Genomic DNA, 24,104 nt, shown 5'->3' with positions numbered 1-24,104 from the left:
TGAAATGCCAATATATAAATCAAATCCACTATGGAAAACTGAGTTATTTATAAATTCCACCCTCTTGACAAAATAATGTGGGAATGAGATGACTGCACACAGAAAAGATAAAGAATAAATAGAAAGGAAATCTTTCTTTATCTTGGTAAAAACACTCTATACAGAGGCAGAGGCACATTTGAAATTAATAGTCACGTATAATTTTTAATGGAAAATGCTGATTCAGTTTAGGACATTACCTTGGTAATATAGTAACTCATTTTACCCCTGTATAAGCACTCATTTAAGAATTATTTAGCTGATTCAGTAATTCATTTTAATTAGAAAATGTTATTTATATACTTGGTGATTTCAGGGGATTTCAAATCATATTACTGAAAACAGTAAAATGAAAATGTTAAGGTTAATACCAAATATTTTATATATATATATATATATATATATATATATATATACCACAAAATATATCATCAATATATAATATCATATATATAAAAATATATGGGTTTATATGATGATTTTTCACACTGCCTTAAATCATGAAAGCCAGCAAACAAAACTAGGGTATAAGGTGTAACATCCTTTTAATAAATAAAAATGTAAAATGTTTTCTAAACAGCAGGTGGCAATCTTTGTAAATTTGATTGCAGCAACACCATTTTAACTCTATATATGCAGATGAAAGACATTTTTAAAAGACCAGTTACGAACCTTGGTATGTTCACACTAGTTTACGTAGCTTCAAATATTAAAAGGGTCTTATTTAGTTATGACTACTGCCCTAGTAAAATTTCTTTCTGGTTATATACGTGTTCTTATTTAAATGATTCTTAAGGCTTATGCACCTCATGAGGAATTTCACAGTACTTATGTTGTGTAGGTCTCCTCAACAAAATCCTACTTGCTGGTTCCTTCACACATATCATTCTGAATGATGTGGCCTTAAGAATTGACAAAGCTAATTCTAGATCTTTTCTAAGCTCTAAAAAAAATCCTACTGACATATTGTTACTCTTAGTCCAGTTTCTACTGACATTAGTGTTGGACTGTAAGAAGTCTAGAATTCAGACTATGGAGAAATACAAAGTTTTGACTCAGGGTTCTCTCTCAGAATGCCTTATTTTGTTGTTAGTGGTTTTTTTTTTTTTTTTAAGATATTTATTTATTTATTTGACAGACAGAGATCACAAGTAGGCAGAGAGGCAGGCAGAGAGAGAGGAGGAAGCAGGCTCCCCGCTGAGCAGAGAGCCTGCTGCTAGGCTCATCCCAGGACCCTGGGACCATGACCTGAGCGGAAGGCAGAGGCTTTAACCCACTGAGCCACCCAGGCGCCCCATTGTTAGTGTTGTTTTGTTGTTGTTGTTTTCTAAATTGATGTAGTCATGTTTGGTAGAGCAGAAATCTATTGCTTTTTGAACCGAAAAGGAAACTCAACAGCTCTTCTCTCCATACCTTCCGGAACCGGAAACAGAGAGATAAGCTAGCTTGCCCACAAAGCATTAGTAGCAGCAAAAGGACTGTAATAGGGTCTTCGAATTCTGTAAGTTCTGCATTCCTTTATACACAGCTGTGACACTTAGAAATTTCATCTTATCATTTTTCTAGCATGTTTATAGCAACTTTGCCTATGATATCATTCTAAAATCCTAACTTTAATTTATTTATTGAGTCTTCAGTGTGTCAATACTATTTTACGAAATGTATGCATAATTTGGAAGGAATCTTTGTCATAAATGATTTCTTAAAAATATATGATCAATAATCTGGGCAATTTTTGACTTTTCTTTTTTTTCTGTGTTTATATGTAAGATCCTTTATTGTAACAGCATTTCCATTCTTTCTCTACTAATTGAGACCTCATGTTTTCATTTCAAAATGTGTTCCTCATAGGAGAAAATGGCACAAGGGCAAGGAAATGGGCATGTCCTAAGTCCTACATGGAGACAAATTAACAGCAGAATTTAAAAGGTTCTGAATTCCAACATCATCTCTTTATTTTCTCACTTAGCTAACACTTAGGTCTTTCTATTTCTACTATAAATTATAGAAGGCGACTGGTTTTGTGTTCTCAGTAAACAAATATTTCATGAACGTAGTGAAAAAAATAGTACCCCAAACCAATTTCAATCCTATCTAGCCATGTTACTGTTCAGTGTGGCTTCTTTTGTATTATTACATTTTTCAATGGGATTTTGCAGCAAATAACTTAAAAACCCATGGAAGAAATAGTCTAGGACACATACACAGAGGAAACCCCAAATATTATGGAGAAAGTAAATTGCTACTCATCGTTAGTGGTCCTCCAAGGGATGAAGTACTGCCCTTAATGATGGGAATTTTAAACCTTTTTTTTTTGTTGTTTTTTCCAGTAACAAAACGCTTCCCTGGAGATCATGTCAGTTCGTTCTTACCAGGACATCGTTGCTCACTGCATCTTCTCACTTCTTCTCCGGCGCCTTCACACTGCTGCCCTGTGACTGCTGCACCCTGACAAGTCCTCATTCGCCTTTCCCAGCCTCCATCACAGGACTTGGAACATCCGCTCCAATGACCCCACTGATTCCACTGACCATTGGCTGAAAGAAATGTGTCGTGGTGAATGGCAGTAGCCTACTGCAACTGTTTGGAGAATTTTAAAATCTGAGGACCGTTACTGTTTGTTCAACGTTTATTAATCTACCACTATGAATAAACCCTACTCAAACATTCAACTTGCTAGTCAAATACAGAGCACTATGATTAACTCATATTTATATAAGTTTGTCAGAATCTTCAAAGAGACACTGAAACTTACTTGTAAAAAGTACCAGTTCAGTGCTCAACCTTATCAACTCCATCTATTTTTAATCTAAGCATCTCCAGAATTTTGTTGCTTTATTAGTGTAACATAGAATAGAATGAACTCTGGTACCACTGGCTTCATTTACCAGAAATACATAATTATCTAAGTATTCCATGACTGTCTGGCATGGTTCTATCACATTTTATAAAGGGCAGGCATTCTTTAAATGTAGTAATCGGGCCTCACCTGTACACTCGGGGTTATAGCACTCTCGGCTTTCCGCCCACGGCCCTCGGCATTCAGAGCCCCCGTGAGCCGCTGCAGTACACTGCCGGCTTCTCTGCTGGGTCCCATTCGAGCATGTCACTGAGCACTGACTCCATGAACTCCACTCTTGCCACTGTCCATCAACTGCCAAAGCAGAAAGAGAAACAGTGTAAGGAGATGTTCCAATAGAGAAGACTGTACAGAAACTACAAAGTAAAATTAACCCCAGAGGTGAGTCCCAACCAAGAGACACTAAGTGAATACAATGGAAAGTCATAGGCATTAATTTTTTACTATCCCCCCAAACTACTATTAACTTATTTTCTCACTTCTACTTCCTTTTATGTATCCAGTATCTCTCTCTCTCTCTTTTAAGATTTTATTTATTTATATGAGAGAGAGAGAGAGAGATGAGAGGAGAGAAGTAAACAGAAGTAGCAGACTCCCGGCTGAGTAGGGAGCCTGATGTGGGACACGATCCCGGGACTCCAGGATCATGACCCTAGCCAAAGGCCATTGCTTAACCAACTGAGCTACCCAGGTGCCCACCAGTCTTTTGAGCCACTTATTGCTTCAAAATATTTACTGATTACTCAACAATGCAAGACCTTGGACTAGGAGAGGAGTACACAGCAGTGAACACAGTAAATACTGATCAAGAACTTATAAAGCTCGTGGTTTAAAGAAGGAACCTCTCTGATGAATTAAGCAATTAATTAAATGTTAAATAAATTATGTAACATTACTTCAAAGGATAATTTCAAGACAGTAAGAGATTAGATGGCCTGGGGAGTCTTCCTTGACCAAGTGAAGTTTCAGATAAGCCTTGCAGAATATTGAGGAATAATGTATAGATGTTACGAGAAATACAGAATTTTAAAGAGTATGAATTCCACCCTCAAAAATCTTGTCATTTAGGAGAAGAATTACATTATGCACACAAATAAGTAAATAAAAGGTTAAAAGGAGTAACAACATGGCACAGGAAAGCTTTCAGAGGATGTATCACAATGACTTAGAGTGACTATGCTAGCTTAATATGGTGAGATTTGGACAATTTCAAAGGAGGCAGCATTCACAAAGGCATAATTCCACAGACCACAAAATGCAAGTACACAAAGGAATTAGGCAAAAATATTTACTCAATTTAGAAAGCATATACTCAATTTAGAAAGCATAAACTAGAATGTAAGTGTTATAAATGCACTCATATATGACTGTCTGCTTTTTCCTATATTATTCCATGGTTCTTAGTTTCCTTACAGTGAAAGAAAATTCACTATAAATCCAAAGTTCTAACATAAGATAATACTGCTGTGAAAACCTATCCACCCATCCAAACAAACGAAAAAGCTTGGCAGAACATATGTAAGTGCTGTCAACCTAATTTCAGGCCTTGCAGGTAGCTATTAACAAGGAAGATTGTTTAATAGTATCTAGCTGTACTTAATAAACCTTTTGTGAAATTAAAAATCACAAAATGCCAACTTAATCATCCCATTGATATAATTATAGCATTTTACTTTATAAAAGTACGTGATAGACTCTTACTGGTCATGTATTCCATTCACCAGACAAACAAGAAAAGGCTAGCGAATCGATGGAATTTTATAAATTGTCCATTTCTTCTCTAGCTTGGCTTTGGAGATGAGTGCATTTTTCATTTCAGAACTTTGTCTCTCAAAGAAAATACTTATTGAGCTTGCATTATAAAACCTTACTATTCTAGACATTATTAGAAGAGTGTAAAAAATAAGATTCATACATGCACCTTACCCTCTATTGGCAAAAGAATGTACAGGTATTCAATTTTTGAAAACATTCAGAAAGCAGCACATAAACAAAGATGAATTAGGAGATTTCAACCTGATTCAATGTTAAGTGACTAGAATAAAGGAATATGTGATATCCTTGAGAATTCTGGTTTGAGGTAAACTTGTAGTTTTTAAAAATTTTTCTTTTTAATTTAAAAAAAAATTTTATTGATTTATTTGACACAGAGAGACACAGCAAGAGAGGGAATGCAAGCAGGGGGAGAGGGAGAGGGAGAAGCAGGCTTCCCTCGGAGCAGGGAGCCTGATGTGGGGCTCTATCCCAGGACCCTGAGATCATGACCTGAGCCAAAGGCAGACACTTAACGACTGAGCCACCCAGGAGTCCCTCTTTTTAATTTTTTAAATAAATGTAACAGTTACAGACTCACTGGCAAAGAAGACAGGATAAGTCTTTCTGGCTAAGATGTAGAGTCAGGTATGAGTAAGTCAAATGTGGAAATCAAAGAGAAGATAATTTGGCAGGGTGCTGTATTATTGGTGAGGAATAAGAAAAGATCTTGCTGAAAAGAGATTAGGAAAAATGAGAATATTTGCAAAGTGTTTTGCTCAATAGGCTTTTCCTGAAAGAAGACTTTGCATCACCACTATATACATATATATATACATATATTTAAATTCATACATTTGTAGCATTAGTTGTTCAGTCCTTTCTACCAATATATACATTTTATGTTTTGATTAAAGTTCAAGATTGAGTTAACATTAGACATTTGAGCGACATTTTGAGGTCCCTTTTATGATCCTCATTACCATAAACATCAACAAAACATGTCTATTAGGTACATAAGGTTTTGCTTATAAAGTTAGTTACAGAAAAGATATGGCAATGAAATTGAAGACATATCAAGTGGACATTTCTGGTGTTCTATTTTACATTCAGAACTAGAAGTTCCTTTTCTTAAACATTAACTGCACCATTATGAAAAACTCGGTTTGACAAAGTAACTGAGGAAAAAGAGAAAAACTCAATATTCCTGCAGAGTGATTAGTCAAAGAGACTGGGAATTTTTCTCAATGAAAAATTGAGAAGTTAGAAACAGAGAGATATTTCAATTTAATTTAAAGCATTAGACAATGGACATGTACACATGAATGTATGTCTTTTAGTGCCAAATGTGGGGCATTGTTTTATTTCTCTTTTTTCCCAGTCTAATATCCTAGAATTAAAAAAAAAAAAAAAAAAAACATCAGTAATTGTGTTAGTTTTAGGGAAATCAGCCCAAAGGCCTTTCAGGAAATGGGAGTGTTATTTTACTGAATTGGGAAAAAGTGGAGGATTTTTGAGAAGTGGAAATTTAGAGTTCTGTCTTAGACATTTAAGCATTTCCAAGAAGGACATACACATTATATGGCATAAGTGTTGAGATGTTTAAAAATAAAAACCATTCATCATGTGATCTATTTAATATATTTTTTATGACCATTTATCTAAGTACTGCAAGAAATGAAGGGCCTGGTTTTTTGTTTGTTTTTATCTGATGCTTATCTTAATCCTTCAGCCCTTGTATTCAGATTTGCTTTCCACTTGGTTGAGCATGGAGACAACAGAGAAAATCAAGGCTTCTCCTTACCACCCACCCCCACCCCTGTGTACCACAGACTTCCAGCATTTGTCAGAGATACACCCCAGAATCACTGCAAACCCCCAAATCTGAAAATACTTCAAAGCTTTCTGTCTAAATCTGTGTTCCTATTGAAAGATGACTAACATCTTGTCATTTCGTCAGAAAAGTGTTACCAATAATTTGGGAAAATGGAAACATTCCAGACCTCTTCTTGGAGCTTTCTAATGCACTCCTAGGTAAAGATTTACGAAGAAGCTACACCGTGACTCTACTAGAGTCTGGGAAAACTGTGGTGATAAAGACCCACTGAGCTCTATTGTCAAGGAACATATACTCTCAGAGAGTGGTGGGACAGCTGATAAACAAATAAATGAATGAGCAAGAGTTTCAGCCAGGAGTTTTATAAGGGCGACAAGATGAATGAGAGCAATGTGATAGGGTATGCTCAGCCATGCCTCTCAGAAAAAAAAAAACACACCAGAGCAGAGTCCTGAGTCACCAACAGAGCCAGAGATGTGAAGATTGGTGAAAATCCCTACACAAGAGCCAAGTCCTGAGGTCAAGAAAGTTTTGTGTATTCCAGAAAAGGGAAAAGGCTGGGGCTTGTGGATCACCAAAAGGGGAGAGTGACAGGAGATGGGCTCAGTAGCGTGCAGAAGCCAATTCCATAGGGCCCTGTCGTCTGTGTGACCAAGTAAGATCAGGAGCCATGAGAGGATTTCAAAGTAGGGAAGCGATGAGACAGAATTTATACTTTAACACTTAAGTTTGCAGTTGTGATTAGAATGCATTGTACAGGGGGCATGAATCAGTATTGTAAGACGTTAGGGGACTATATGGTATTCTAGACAGAGGTGATAGTGGCTTAGATTATGGTATCATCAGTCAAGATAGAAGTGTTTGAATTTGTGATATTTTCTAGAAGTAGAGCTGATAGGTTGGTAGTGGGATATAAAAAACCAGAGAATCAAGGTTGACTTGTAGATTTTTGGCTTATGAGAAGGGTAAATGGTGAACCCTTTTACTGAACTGGGTTGGACTAGGATTCAAACAGGCTAGGGGGTATATAGCCCTGAAATCAAAATGCCTATTTTGGACACATTGAATTTGTGATGGCATTATAATCATGATGCAGGAGTCCTACATTAAATTAACTTTACTTGAAACTATGCCTCCCAGATACATTTGAAAGGTACTCATCCCTCCTTTCTTCCCCCCCTTTTTTGGAGCACTGTTTAGTAAATACTGCATTAAAGTACATAATTTCTTCTATAATATGCAGCTAGGTTAAGATTTAACACCTTCTTAGACTTTTTCAACTTCTCTTCATTTCCATCATAAACATATGCAGTTGGATTTTTTAAATAGTCTCATTTTTTCAATTTAGAAACTGCTAATGCCTATTACTTTATGAGCCATCCTGCAAAGGTGACTAAGAATAGAGAATAATAAGGCTGTGTCTTGAAGCCAGGAGAATGCGGAGAGATCAGCCTGTCTTCCCATAGTGCAGTGTGCTTCCTTATACCACAATGTCACCCTGGGGACAGTTAAAGTTTCGCTTCAGCAATGTGACACATTACTAGATTTTCTGGACCCAAAATAATTAAAATTGCAAAGGTTAAATTGCTAGATTCCTGGGGTTTACTTTATCTGAACTTCCTCCTGCCATACATATAGAGTTACAATTGTGTTTACCTGTCTGCCATGTACAGAGGCCAAATTAAATTCTGATACATTTTAATGAAAATATCATGTTTCAGTCAATTTTCACATCTTTGCCAATAACTGGTGACAATATAGAATAGGTTGGAGAACAACCACTGCAAGATAAAGCCATGAATATTTTGGATAATAAACCTATCATTTTGGCAACTCTTTTGGGTTGATTATTGCTGATTGATGACGCTAACAATAGGGAGGAGCTTGGGGAGAAGAATTCTGTCCTGTGGTAGGAAGTTATCTGATTTAGTGATGGCAAATTTGGAAAGCTCAGATTTTTTTTTTTTTTTTTTTTGAGTTGGAAGTTACTCAGGGAACTGGAAAGACCTCTTGATGGTATAACTGAAAAATCAAAAGCCAACCTCTTGCTTTGGGCATATGCTGGAGAGCATAAACCTGGTTCCCATTCACCATTTTAAAATAAATCATAAAAGGGGAAAAATCAAAATGAAATATCATTTAAAAATTACAATTAAAAATAGAAGCAAGTTATTAAGGTAAGGTTAAGAAGAATAAAAATAAAACAGTTGGGAAGTTAAGACAAAGTTTGCATGAAAGAAGTTAAATAATAAAAGAAAGCAAGCCAAAATTAATAAAGATACAGTTTTTAAAAATTCATAAACACTGAAAGATCACCAGAACAATGGTAAAAGTATGAAATGACACAAAGTGAATACAACTGCCACATAATAAGCCAGAAGGTTAAGAAGACAAATTGCAAATTAATTTAAGAACAGGTTAATGAGGTAACATTTGAGTTTCAAATTATAACATTCTCATGCAGAGACAAACAGAGACTTTTGAACCAAGGTCAGGCAAATGTTTAGCATCTTCCTGCTTACTGGCCTCACTGAAAGGGTTCCCTGCAGAGGGATTGTGGGCACATCACCCTCTCAGACTTACTGAGGAATCAAACTTTAGGTCCACAGGAGACTGAAGCCTTTTGCTCTAAGTAACAGAGATATTTGGGTCCAGCTGTATTCCTGAGGACCTATCCTTGGGTGATGTTCCTTCTTCTTAGGCTTTGTAAGAGACTATGAATATATCTGAAAAATACAACCTCACAGGATCTCTCTATTGAGGTTCTGGATTCACAGGGATTCATTTCTCAAATGCAGGACTACCGGCGAGACACAGCCCAGCCCCACAGACTGGTATGAGCCCTTATATGTGTACTTGTCCCCAGTTCAAACGAGGCAGAAGTAATCTGTATGGGCCAAGGTCAGGCCACCCCAAATGTGCCACTTTGATATGTCGATTATTTATTTATTTATTTATTTATGATTTTATTTATTTATTTATTTGACAGAGAGAGACACAGCGAGAGCAGGAACACAAGCAGGGGAAGTGGGAAGGGAAAGCAGGCTTCCTGCCAGGCAGGAAGTCTGATGTTGGGCTCCTTCTCAGGACCTTGGGATCATGACCTGAGTCGAAGGCAGAGGCTTAACCATATGAGCCACCCAGGCACCCCATGTCGATTATTTTAAATAAAAGTTACTTAAGAAACAACCAAGGCAAGAAGAATATTATGTCCCTGTCCCTTGTGTCCAGAAAGCAAGAAGCAGATCTCCTGGGAGAAAGGTACCCTCCCAGTATTAAGTGGTAAAGAGACATCCTTATCACCAGAGATAGGAAATTTAGAGCCTGGAAGGTTCTATAAAATAACTCTCATTACTGGCCCAAATTCTGTTCAGAATTTCTTATTAATTGAAGCTCCCCAAATTAAGTTTTTTTTTGTTCTGTTACTTCCTCACAGATTTATTGTTTTTGTCTAAAAAGTACAAAAACTGCCTGTCTCGGTCATTTCTTTAGGTTTCAATTTCATTACTTGGCCTCTGCACCCACGTAATAAAACTTTGAGCTTTTGATTCTTAAACGAGCTGGAAGTCTTGGAGTCTATGATTAAGACTGTCTGTAAGAAACAGAGCTCAAAAACTATCATCATATCCTGAATTTATTTTACCTATTTCTTCCAAATCCTTTCCTTTTTTTTTTTTTTTTTAAGATGTTATTTATTTATTTGTCAGAGAGAGAGAGAGAGAGAGAGCGCGTGCGCGCATGAGCAGGGGAAATGGTAGGCAGAGAGAGAAGCAGGCTCCTTGCTGAGCAGGGGACTCTATTCCAGGATCAGGAGATCATGGTGACCTGAGCTGAAGGAAGGTGCTTAATCAGCTGACCCCCCGAAGTGTCTCAGCCAAATCCTTTACTTTTTAAAGTAATACTGTCATAAAAACCTGATAAGCATCCTCCACTTTATGTTGTTTTTTTACTTTTCAGGATTCCTTCACCTTATTTTAATCAGGTAACACTCCCCTGAGATAGTAGGGAAATGGATGCTGGCTCCGTTTTACAAATGAGAAAACTGAGGCACAGAGAAGATGAATATGTGGCTTAAGTAAATATTGATAATTAAAGATTAGGACTGAACATTAATCTGTGTCTTCCGAATTCCAGACTGCTGTGTTTGCCACTGGATCATTAAATTAAACTCATTTATATTTGTTTCAGCTTATAAATGAAAACTAATTTGTCAATAATTCTTTCATTTCTTTTAGTCTTCAGCCTGTCACTCAATTACTACTTACCCCTATATGCTACATTATTTGTACTTTACTACACAGATTATATAAGAATAAGAACGGACAAAGCTAAAAAAAAGAGGACTGAACTTGAAGTATTGGTTCCTTCCGTCTTTCAGCTAGCAGAAAAAAAACCCCAATTTTATATACTTTATATATATAATATATATGTAATGTATATTTTATATATCTATATTACTCTGAAGTAACATACTACAAAGAAAATCACTATAAACCTTGAGGCTTTGAAGTAAGAATTTAACATTTTATTTCCCTAAAGCACTTAATTTTGGAAAATGCAGTATCAATTTTATTTTGGTGATATGCATCTATATAATTTTAAGAAAGGGCCTACCTAGAAAATGTAAACAGTCCATTATGTCTAACACTTTTCTTTCTCCATGTGAATATTTAAAAAAAAATCAAAAACATTAAAAACAGAAGCAGGTGTGGTGAAAAAATAATACTGTTTTTCTGAAAATAAATTAATTAATAAAACAAAACAAAACAAACAAACAAAAAAAAACAGAAGCAGGGAAAATGATTAAATCACCCCAGACGGAGAATCACCATCAAGGTGACATCCAAGGAAATGATCTGACACAACTAAATTCGGCACTGTTAGCTTGGTACCCACAGCAAGTATATGTTATCTCCTGTTGGATCTAAAACCATCACAGAGAACATTAACAACAGACAAGGTCACTTTGAAACTGTGATAAAGTGAGATAAAATGAAACACGGTCACAGGACAACCCACAAAGTTCCAAACATTCTCTTCTCTCAGCTAGTAAGAGTGACTGTCACTTGTTCACCAATTACAGCAAGTTTCCCTCCTCCTGGATAATTCATTAAAATACCAATCATAGATCCCCACCACCACATCCAGACATTTAAATCCAGAGCAAAGCCCCACTTCCTAAAACTCTCCTTGAAGTCACCCAAAAGAAGTCTAAACCCTTAATAAGTCTTTCTAACACCCTCTTACCAAGATGTCCCAGAGTTTCTTATATTAATTTTCCCTCAATGCAAAGAGTAAGGAATATAGCTTGTTCAACTATACGTGTCATCCCAATGGACTTTGACTTTAGGCTGCTGACATAATAATAATAATAATAATAATAATAATAATAATAATACTGATACTTATACACTGTTTGCAGTTTACCAGGTTATCTCCCTTAAAGCATCTCACATGGTCCTCCTACTGTCCTGTGAAATGGGTATGCTATTGTCCCCATTTATAGAGGGGGAATACAAGTATTAAATGGTGATACCTAAATTTAAATAAGTGTTCTCTTGTGTAAGGCCAGCTTCCACTATACCACATCAATCTATTATTAAATATACCCAGAAAATGTCCTGTAATTTTTTTGGGCAGAGGAGAACTAAAAATTTATACATGTCCATCAAGAAAATCCATTCAACAGTAATGTATTGGATACTATTAGTACAAAGTTGCACAGAGAGATAAAAAGGCAATGAAAGAGAATTTCCTTAATATACTAATTAATACCATGATGAATTTGATGTTTGATTAGGGATTGCAATGAAAATTCAGAGAAAAGAGAAAATATGGACTGCTACAAATTCTAAGTTTTATGCAATAAGAAAAACAGACCACGAGGACCACTGGACATACACATACATACACATACCCTTCCAGAATATCACATTTAATTATTGGTATAGATAAGAAAGGAGGAAAATGGGATAACATGTTTATAGTTAGTGAATGAATTGTAGTGGATCCCTCTCGTTGCTCTGTATCTCTTGCCAATCTCCCTCCATCAACAGTGGTCCCTGTTCTTAGATATGATACACATTAGGAACTGATAACTCATCTAGGAAATACCACATTTCCTAGGAAATACCCTTTCTTTTCGTTCCTCTCTCCTTATATGGATCCCAGGCAGACAGTTTTCCCTTACCTCAAAAGAAGCGGGAGAAAGTTGGACATCGACTAAGGAAAGCACCTGATGAAAGTAGGATGCCATCTACTTTGTTGATGTCAAAATTTGCATAAATAAAATATATTTCATTATTTTTTTTATCAGCCCTATGTAGCGTCCACTTCATTAGGGTGGTTATATGTATTTCTTAAAAGTATGATGCTAGATGCTGCTTTGCTGTTCCAACGTGATTCCACCCTGAAATATCACTGACCATCACCACAAGGCACATGGTCAGAGCTTGTAAAATTGGTGAGTTGAGACCCTATTTGTTGTTTCTATTGTTTCTTCTGTTCTCCCCTGGTCTTCACTTGACAACTGGCCTAGCCAAGGGGAACCAAGTGTATAGGTCTTGGCATGTTTTCTTCATTACCGACATACTGCCTATCACAGCTTTACACCTTAAAAAGATGTCTCTGGGATCTCAGGTTGGATGGCTACAAGAAATGTAGGCTAAAATCACTGAATTCTCAAATTATCCCCACTCACTGAAGTGGAGTATTTATATGTGTTTATCAGAACTGCATTCAACTTTTCACATGTTTATGTCTGTATCCTCCAAAGAGATTACAAATTTCTTGAGATCCGGACCTATATATTCTTCTCAGTAGTGTCTTAAAACTTGTCGACACATGATGACACTTTTATATATAGTGAAGGCACCTGAATCTAGCTATAAGACAGTTATTTTTAAAGAGAATTCCAAATGTTTGCACCAAATAAATCTTACATATTTCAAAAGCATAATGTCAAAATGTTTGGTAAAGTATAAAACCTTTTTTTTTTTTTTTTTAATTATAGCCATTAGAATTCGCTTTAGAATAGTAAGGAAATTGGGATACAACATGGTAAGAGTTTTTTATCTTTTATGATACAACTAAATTCAAGACTGGAAATAATAGTAAAAAAAAAAAAAGTAAATTAATTAAGTACCTGATATATATCCAGAATGACTGCCTATAAGAGAATATGAGCTAAACCAGTTTTACAAATAATAAAGACATAAAATTCCAAAATTAAAGAAAGACCTACACAAAAGAAAGACCTAATTTTAATGGTCTGAGTGATTTCAACGACAGTGATTACTACTTCAGTGATAAAACAATTATATCAACTTAGAAAAATGAGTTTTCTTATCTGAATTCTAACAACTCAGCATCCTTATCTCCCGACCCCCAAGCATTTTACTTTTAGAAAGTTCGTGGAAAATAGACTACGCAAAACATGGTTGATAACATTTTAACTGATCAGTGCCATTTTTATCTTTATACCAATGGGGATTTGCCAAGGTAAAAGAAATAGTAAAAACTAGTATATTAAAAGAGATTGTATAGTTAGCTATTATTTTTCATTTCCCCATATTTTCTATTTTTTCACATTCCGTGGACAAATAAAAACGAATTATATTTGACTTTGTAAATGTTACAGCTCAACATTTAAAAAAACTCTAAAATTTGTATAAGCTTGCCCAAATCTTTAGAGAAAGGGCAGGGCATTTATATATATATATATGTGTGTGTGTGTGTGTGTGTGTGTGTGTGTCTGTGTCTGTGTCTGTGTCTATGTGCTTGTCTGTATACTTATAGAGAGACAGAAATAACAGAACATAACTGAATTCATAAATAGATTTTCTGGGAGTGATTTGCAAATAAGGGATCATAATTTTAACTCCCAAATATTCACAATTACACGAATATTGAATTGTACAAGTTATAGTCATAATTCATAGAATTCATAAAATTGTAGGAGTAAATATAACTACCACATCTTTAAATGTGTATTTCTCATATAGGAACCTAAGTAGTCTTTCTCCAAAGTAAGAGGGAACAAGCTTGTGAGATGACTGTTGGTTATCTACATTTTGGAGGACTTTCAATCTCAAGATGTTTTAGATACTTAAAATTTCCAGAGAAACTAAATCATTGCTTCATGTCATAGGATATTACTTTGGGGAATTGAGAGTACAAATGGGACTGAATATAAGTTGGATAATATGTTTGGAGAATAATACCATGATCTCAGCTATGTTGCTTGCATGCAGAATGGGATAATGAAAAAGTCTCCCAAGGAGTAGATCAATGGCTATTTACATTGGTCTTTGCCATTCTAGCCTTTGCCAATCTCTTCCTCTAAAATATGCCTTGGCTAGTTTCCAGAAGATTCTGTCATTTCTATGTGTTTTTCCTCTCATAAGTTAGAAGCCTCTTGAATTGAAGATCAGTCTTTTTAAGTTTTTAAAATAATGGGTGAAGTTATAATGTAATAATAATGGGTGAAGTTATCAAGTTCAGTAAAACAGCATTGAAACAAATATACTCTATGAACTCTGTAGTTTTCATAATACATGAAGTTACATGTCATTTCTGAGCTAACCATCTTATGAATCTAACAGTGAATCTATAAGGTCTGTTTTCCTAACAAATATCTGTCTTTTCCATACATGATCCGCGGTGAAGCCCCACTCCTTAACTGAATGTGTGTCAGACAATGACTCACAATGAGAAGGACTGCCTCTAAATCAGTCTCTCTAGTTATAGTGTCAAGGCAATAGTCAATCTTATGTCTTTGGGGCCCCTTATAATTTTTCTAGGAGGGAAAACTGAGTATGGACAAAATCTTAGTGGAAAGACTTAATATAAATTATAGAAACTGAAGAAAGGTGAGCTTTGATACTCAGTCTAGGAAATATTATAAACCACTGCATATGATAAGATCAAGTACGTGCCCAGTTTTAAGCAAGAAATAGTAAGCAAAGGACACATATTCCATTGTGACTGAATAAAGATTGTGTTCATGATATTTCCTACGTATACCAGGGGCCACATACAAAGGACACAAATACAAAGTTCGCCAAATGCAGAATATACTCACCTGGGCACAGAGCAATATTACAAGGCTTATGATGTGTCTCAGGTCCTTCACACGGCCTTCCTCCATACTGAGGAGGTGTGCACGACCTTGTTCTTGTTCTTTGGCCTCGACCACATGTAAATGAACATAAACTCCATGGTGACCACTCCTCCCAAACTCCATGTACTGTAATAAAGCAAAGAAGCTTCAACAACAAAAGCAGAGAGGTAAAGTCAAATATTTTTTTCTTAACTATAATGAAAAAAATCATCAAATAGACAGTATGAAGATATTTTAAAAGCTCAGTTAACACTCCTATTTGCCAGAAGAATACAAAGGTTAATTTGAAAATTCATTAACATAATGCAATATGACGTGCACTTTTTCTGTATTTGAACAGTTATTTGTCATAAACTTTAAATGTGTTCTTTTTTTAATGGAAACACAGCTCTCTCCCTCATAGTAAAATTGCATGAGTTATTTTTTAAATGCAAGTAATATAAACTTATAAGGTAGTATAGAAAACTAAATTTCTTATAACAGATATGATCTTCTGGAGTTAAGTTTGTATTTAAATATATAAGGGCCAACCTAATTTTTAACATTTCAGGACTAACGACTTCGATGCTATCAAAAAATAAAAAAAAAAATCTGAAAGTTAGTGGTATGTATTTTACGTATTTCTGCCCTTTTAAAAATGTGGGTGTTTAAAGTCATTGTCTTTGAGTAAACTCTATCTACTCTGTCTTTTCAAAAACTCTTATCTACTCGCATAAGATTCTCCTCTTTGTCCTCTTTTAAAATGCGTGGCAATAATAAACAAAAGTTTCTAGAGAAAGTAAATGATCTAATTAGGATTACTCCTAACATAAGTATACATACACCAATACTTCAATTATGCCGTTAGGATGGATTCAAACTAATCAGAAATATCAACAAAATTTGTGCTCTCTCCCTAAGAACCAGTATGCATACATATTGATATGTTTTGCATAAAGTCCACTAGAGTTTAGAGTTTAGATCCCATCTTCGTCACAGGCAATTCACCAAGCTCATCCCAACTTTTAATATTTGGGATAGTAAGGAATAACACTCTGTGGATAATACACATAAAAAGAAGCTGGGAAAAATGTGCTCTTTGGCTCAAAAGCTCCTGTCTTAATGTTGAACCTCTGGTCTTCGTATGCTCTTAGAAGTTCATAAGCAGAAGTCTTATGGGACACCCACTAGAATGAGAAGGGAGAGTAGAAATATAGAATAAATGATGAAAAAGATTTCACTTTCTCCTCAACTTTGGTAGGGGTAAGCAGATTCCATACAAAGTGTCAGAGGAGTTATGCGTAAATATAGTCTACCTAGACTGTTTTTTGTGTATGTGTGAACCAAGTTGTTACTTTAAAAACACATATATTATACCTTAATTATGAGGCACCCCATTCTATTCTATTTATGCTATTGAGTTGTCCCAGCTGGTTGTGAAAATACACTGAAATATTAAAAATTTAGCCTCGTTTGTGTAATGCTCAGTGAAAAATTCTTCAAGTTTCTGAGAAAGTTGCTAGAAAATATATTTTTAAAATATTACATAGAAAAAAAGTCAGAGAGTGAAAGAAATTAATATGTTCACATTTTTCTAAGGTTGAAAAACCGAAACCACTTGGTATCTACTGGCATAAGATTAAATAATTAATCTATATTCAACTCTAAGGAAAAAAAAATGCATATACTTTTATTTACATATAGGTGTATATGATCAATGATAGCAAAATATTTTAAAAATATTATATACGAATGTATTTTGTCATATAAAACATATATCTTTAATCAATTTTTGCAAATTACCAAGATTTCTCCATTTAAAAACAAACTTTTCTTCCCCTAGAGTCTATACATCATATTGCTCATTCTGTTAATTTTCTCCTCAATCAAATCACACTGTTCTGTGTTCGTTGAACAAAGCCTAAAAGAAAAAAAGCTGCTAAATTGGCAGATTTTTCTCTATTAATCTCAAAGAAATGTTGATTAATCTTAGTGGTTTAGTTAAATCATGAAGCTGGAGTCCTCTGAAAAGTATGTTACTCCCTACTTTTTAACACTCTATTGTTCTATGGTGAAATTTCAGAAATTTCATGAATCTTCCACATCATTTATAAAAAAAATTTTTTAAATACTTAAAAAATTATTAATAATAGTTTATTGTAGATATTATTGAATTAGTTGGAAATTATAACACCTATCTTATAATTTTATAGATGCTATTCATAAGATTTATTTTAAAGAATAAAGATATTTTTATTTTAGCAACAAATTATTATATAAATTCTTTTACTTTTCAGTAAATTATGAAAATCTTTAAAGAATCTAGTTCATTTGGAAAATGTGCTTAATAAAACCAAGAAACTTTAATCAAATAAATCCATCTTTATAGTTTTCTTCTTTGCTTAGACACTAGCTATATTATCACATCCTTACTCTGTGCAATCTAAAGATGAAATGAGGATTATACAATATACAAATTATATTATTACTAGATTTTGAAATAAGAATACAAATTAGCTTATAATTTACATTGGGATGTATAAAACAACTCCTTTAAGTGGAAAGTTTTTTTTTCTTAATAAATATTTAGATATGGATACTGTGACATGTACCCCCCCCAAAAAATATATCAAACCATTCCTTAGCCCAAATAAACTTCTAAGGGATTAGGACACATATAGAGTAGACCAGTGGTTCTCAACCAGAGGCAATTTTGCCCTCCAGGGGACATTTAGCAATGTCCAGAGTAATTTTTGATTGTCACAGCTCAGGGGAAGGAGGGACGCTACTAGCATCCAAGAATGCTCAGGCCAGCCTCCCACAACAAAGATTTATCCATGTCAAAATGTCAATAGAACCGAGGTTGAGAAACCCTGGAAGAGATCATAAAACTGTAAGTCAGAAACCAGGACAGTTAATACATAATTTAATGTAGCTCTTTACTTTCTCAATTTACTTGTTATTTAACTCTATCATCTTCTGCTCTGAGTAATAGAAATTTTTGAAGAGGCTATAATGTCCAAGCAACAATCTGCAACAAGCTGGATGTCCTAGGATCCATGTTAGAAGTAACACATTATTATGCAATTTAATTAAGAAAACCCTTCTTTTGAAATTAGAATAATATAAGTGAAAAGCAGCTAATTTATAACACTATAGATTAGGCTTTAGTAGGTCAAATAAATACAAGCTCAAATTCTCTCATTCCATATATTTTATGGAAAGTGGCTTTGACATTCATTTTGTCCTTGTGTCATTTCCATTAATTAAATGCCATACACACTTTTTGTCATAGTGTGACAACTAGGCTATTGATTTCTGAGCTAATTTTCTACTTGGGAATTTAAAGTATTATTTTAGAAAGATATTTACACTGTTTAGGTACTATTTAAGTTTTTAAAATTACTTTCAGTTACAGTTTTCATGACATATTCTATTTTAAATATGAGACAATGTACTATACCCGCACCTAGCTGAAAATCCACAAGCGTTTACTCATGAGGTCATTTTAGGTACAAAACTGAGAAATTTGATAATTTTGAAAACCTTCATCTCATTTTTTTTCTTGCCTAACAGACCTAGAGTCTGTTTGCTCTCCCACCACTGGTTTTGTCATCTTTTTTTATTATCCTCCCCTTCCATTACCTCTGTAAGCACTTATTACCCGATTTTTTTTTTCCCCACTTGATGCTCCTTCTCACCTAGTTTAATTCCCACTGACTATCATGGATTTTTCTTGTGTTCACTGGAAATTTTGCTGCTTCCTGCTAATTCTGTCTTCTCTTCCCCATAGTTTTCTGCCCTGTTTAGCTTTTAATTCTACCTGAATCTGCTGCTCTGCATCTCCCAATGACATTATAAAGGGATTTCCCATCTCATGCATCAGCTCTCCTCATTGTGCCCACCATTTCCTTTCCCTTTTGTTTCTTCCAGATTGTCTTTTCTTTTATTGTGACAAAAAAGTACATAACAGAAAACTTATCATCTAAACTATTTTAGGTATACACTTCAGTAGTGTTAAATACATTCCCATTGTTGTAAAACAGGTCTCCAGAACTTACTCATTTTGCAAATCAAAACCCTGTACCCATTTAACAACTCCTCCAGACTGTCTTTTAATGGGTTGCCCTTGCTCATTCTGCTGCGAAATTGGGACTATCCCTGCCCTTCCCCCATGCCACCCACTCTCAAATCTGACTTTTAGCAACTGCAAAATCAGCCATCTCTGGAAATGGAAGTCATCAGAAAACTTTTACCTACAGTGTAGCAGATGAAAACCTGCTGCAGTGTCTATCCTTCTCTTGTTGCCCACCCCGTTTTGGAGGCCTCTAGTGGATGCAAGTTCAGTGTCAATTGCAATGGTCAATATGTTTTGACCATGGCCCATTGACCAAATAGTTAAACAAAAATATAAACCAGGAGATTCACAATATCATGTGCTTTGGACTTCGTGAAAGAAAGCCCAAATTCCTTTTTGTACTCATTTTTACATGAAAGTCAGTAATTCAAGAGGAGATGCCTATAACATGCATGTGGGCCTCAAATGAGAACAAAATGTTAATTTCATCTGGAAAAGCTCACCCCACCTGGGCAAGCTACAGGGCTATGCTCTTTTTAGCATTGAAGATTTTTTTCCCCCATTAATGACTTCAAAGTTTACAATGCAGTGGGTAGCTTGGATAAGGACAGTCACCTGAATAAAATAAATTAACAGAATGTCCTTTGGTCAGGGGAACTATTTTCTCTGATAGAACCAAGTAAGTAATAGAAAAACAGCTAACTGCTTTAAAGACTGTATCAGCTACTGCCTTAAACAATGGATACAGATCACATTTCCAGTATGCCTGCAGGTTACATTTCCTCAAATATTCAATTGGATATTTTTGCCACCTGAAACAAGGAAAGCTCTTAGAATCTTATTAGATGCAGATACAGAAATTTCAAGCATATAGTTGCCATGGGTAGGAGAGTCACTTACATAATTTCCTGACTGCTCTGAAAGCAGAAATCATCACATGTATGATAAAATTTCACCGCTGAATACGAGTTAAACTTATGCACTTTAATTAAAATATCTATACCCAGTTTATATGAACATAACAAATCTTTCCAAATGCGTAGCATGACACAATTCAATAACATCCACAGTTGTAGTTGCTGCTAACACTACCTGGACAGAGGGCAGTGTTATTGCAAACCCTTGATTCTCTTAATGGGCCGCTGCAGTGTGTCCCGTAAGGTGATACACAAGTTCTGGTTCGCACCTGCGACCCTTGACCACAAGTAACTGAGCATGTGCTCCACTGGGACCACTCTTCCACACCAGATTCACCTGTGTGCAAGACAACAAATAAACATGAAATACCGCTTTGAATATTCATCTACTAAACATCATACCAAACTGACATTATGACATGCATGAATAGTTTAAATGTAAAAATATGACATCACATTAAAAGGTACAAGAACACATTTCAGAGAAAAATATATATAAAGGGAGATACATATGACACTGATGCAAGGTCCAAGTTTGTTATAACCTTGTTAGCAAAACTGCTCTTCACAAAACCACTGTGCTACACACACTAGGGGACCAGTCAGCATTTTTCAACAACGATTGCTGAAGGGATCATTTTCAGGCCAATCTAAGGCTTTGTCCTTTGGGTGGGAGAGGAAGCAAAATGTATTGCTAAATGTACTCTGGCTTCAGGGAGCGGGAACATATTGACGTATTCTTCCCTAATCCTTCACTGCAAGCAGCCTCCTTTCTAATGCTGGATGAGGTGGGAGTTTGGGCATATCGAATTTTTATTGGGTTAAACACAGACATTTATAATTTATTTCTAGTGAAATTCTTACTTTTTCATCCTATGACAGCTATTTATTTTGTGATCATTTGTTTAGAAACCTGCTGCTCACAATTTTCCTGATGATGTAGAGGAGTGAGTTTTACTCAAAAGGAAGAAAAATTTCTCTATGGTTTCTATTAATGTAATCAAAATAGGGCCCTAGAAAGCCAATTGAATTTCTGAATTGATTAATTTTCTTGGAGTAAGCATCACACTAAAATTACATCTAGTTTCTATTATTAGCCAAGTCATGTCCAAAAAAGACTTAAAGTCAAGAATTCCTAAGACCATCGCAATAGATTTCTGATTCTGTTGACATCAGGTTCGGGATAGATTTTTAACACTGATTTGAAAACTTGCAGTTGTTTTTTCCCAAATACAAAATTGGGGCATTTACCTGCTGGCAGGGAAGGACTTAACGTTAGTTATTTCGTTGTGGGAAAGGTATGCAGGTGAAGTGTTTCTGAATACTTTGTATCACTGACTATAAAACCAAGGAACAGTTTAGTTCTGCTTAGAATTTGCCTTCGAGTTATCATTCAAAAAATAGAATATGATAATTTATTTGTCCATGTCTTTTTTTTCTTTGGAAAGGTTAGTGAATGACATAGAAATTACTTGCAGTGCTGCTCAGGACAGCTGGTCCATAGACTGGTACTCCAGGACAGAAGGAGGCTGGACCAGAATGTAAACTCAACTTGCTGATTTATTCACTGAGAATTTTTTTCCAAACAGACAAACAAAAAAGTCAGCTGAAATAAAACATGTGCTTGATTAAGTAGTTGAATTTACATTCCGGTATAAGCCTCTTATCTCCTCAGGGTTCCGGGAAAACGAGTTCACCAATAAGCATAGGTTCACCAACTACAATTTGGGTAGTACCATTATAAAGATTCGCTCTTATATTGGTCGGTGTTATGCACCTAGAGGCATAGATAATAAGGCATTTATGATTAGATACATATCATAAGGGCACAGACAGTGGCAACTGGGATGATGAATTACATCAAATAGGACTTTTTTTAGTGTTGGATCAGTGTTTGTCCTAAAAGTCCTCTATAGATGACCCTGATTATTTTAGTCTTTTTTGTCTTCACCAATTTATACTTAACTACTTCATAATAATGGATGATCATCTGAATAATATTTAAAGGCAGGCCTCATAATTTGTTCTTTTACATTAAAGAATACTCTAAAAATTAAAAATCATTATTCTGGAACCCAATAATATGGAAATGGTTAAAAAATATCCACACATATATGTATATATGAACAAAAATATTTAGGGATGAAGAATTTAAGAGTAAAGTTAAGAAAAATATAATGCAAATCTTTTTCTTTTGATATTTCAACCTGTGTTGTGATGAGAGTAAGTGAAGTAGAAATATTATGTTGTATGTTATTAATTAAGAGCTAGAAAACCTTGAACAATGTGAACTCTATAAGTAAAATGATAAAGGTTATGCATAAGATTGTTGTATTTTTTCACAAAAGCAGTCTTTCTCTTACCCTGCCTTGTTATGATGGCATTAAAATGTTTTTATTAAATGGATCAATGAATCAGGATGAAGATCCTTTTTAAATGTATTTCTGTACAAATATTTGAAAATCTGGGTTGCTTCTGCGCATATATTATAAATTAGCCTTCTTCACTCGCTCAAATTGATGGTTCATTTTCTTGATCAAAAACAAAATAAATAAATGAATAAAATACATATTGGCTTTCACACTGTGAATCAAAATTTGTCATTCAAATACCAGCCTACCTACCAAAATGACCTCATTAGATTTCAAATGGTATAGTTTCAAGTGTAACATTTCCACTAACTAGTTGTGATTTCCACGCTGACACTTCTTCATTCCAAAAAGTGTGAAGACTATTCTGGTCCAGCAGTTTGGGTAACTATGAGAAATACCTCATATACTTTATAAGAAAGATATGTATATTTTTAAAAACTCACTGACATTAAAATAGCTAAGTATAATACAAAGTGTACTGCTTTTAATATGTATGTCTTTGGTGATAGCACAAACTACTCTGGTTCCTTAGCTTGTAACAGAGAAGGCACATGAAACACGGTATGGAACACTGAAGAATCTAAGGCACTATTAAGGCTCTTTATCCTGACATGAAACAGGAAAGAGGACTGGAAAAGCACTGTAAATGAAGTCAGAGGACCTGTGTCGGGTGGGAAGCTACTGAATATTAGTTCTGTGACCTTGAGGAAGTCACTTTATTTCTCTGAACCTCTCAACAAATTGGGTAATACATCTACCTCAAAATGCACATGTGAGGATTAAATGAGACAATGTATGACTGCATTTTAAATTACAAAAAATTGATATAAATTTATGCTAGTATGTTAAAATCATTAAATTAGAAACATATTTTTAATTTTATATTTCTGTTTTAGATGACATGCTATCCTTTACTAATATAGGCTATTTTCCCCACTGGAATACAGGAGCACTTTCCTAAACATGTTTATAAGATCATTTGATGACTATGATGTTAAAAAGCACAAGTGCAATTAAATTATCTTAACCCATCTTTTGTTATTTAATTTGGATGTCTATATCAAATACCTGCATTTTATCACTTCATTTCATTTTTTACCATAAATATAAACTGTGTTCTAGGCTATTGGAGATAGCCTATTCAGTTAT

General features: G+C 34.9%; 1 protein-coding gene across 4 annotated transcripts in view; it reads right to left on the bottom strand.

The window, feature by feature from the left end:
• The window catches only part of ADGRB3 (adhesion G protein-coupled receptor B3), a 723,296-nt gene that overhangs the window by 416,266 nt on the left and 282,926 nt on the right, over positions 1-24,104 (bottom strand). For 3 of the 4 annotated variants that reach the window (XM_059178365.1, XM_059178363.1, XM_059178364.1), the window contains 4 exons: positions 20,759-20,920; positions 15,571-15,735; positions 3,029-3,193; positions 2,412-2,576 (listed from right to left, as the gene is read on the bottom strand). In XM_059178365.1, the coding sequence (XP_059034348.1) occupies positions 2,412-2,576; positions 3,029-3,193; positions 15,571-15,735; positions 20,759-20,920 (657 nt within the window). The remainder of the gene's footprint in view (positions 1-2,411; positions 2,577-3,028; positions 3,194-15,570; positions 15,736-20,758; positions 20,921-24,104) is intronic. The other variant, XM_059178366.1, reaches the window with a different exon arrangement.

This window comes from Mustela lutreola, chromosome 6 (assembly GCF_030435805.1).
Source record: "Mustela lutreola isolate mMusLut2 chromosome 6, mMusLut2.pri, whole genome shotgun sequence".
Lineage (NCBI taxonomy): Eukaryota > Metazoa > Chordata > Mammalia > Carnivora > Mustelidae > Mustela > Mustela lutreola.
The sequence above is the reverse complement of the archived record's forward strand: the minus strand, read 5'-3'. Positions and strand labels throughout refer to the sequence as shown.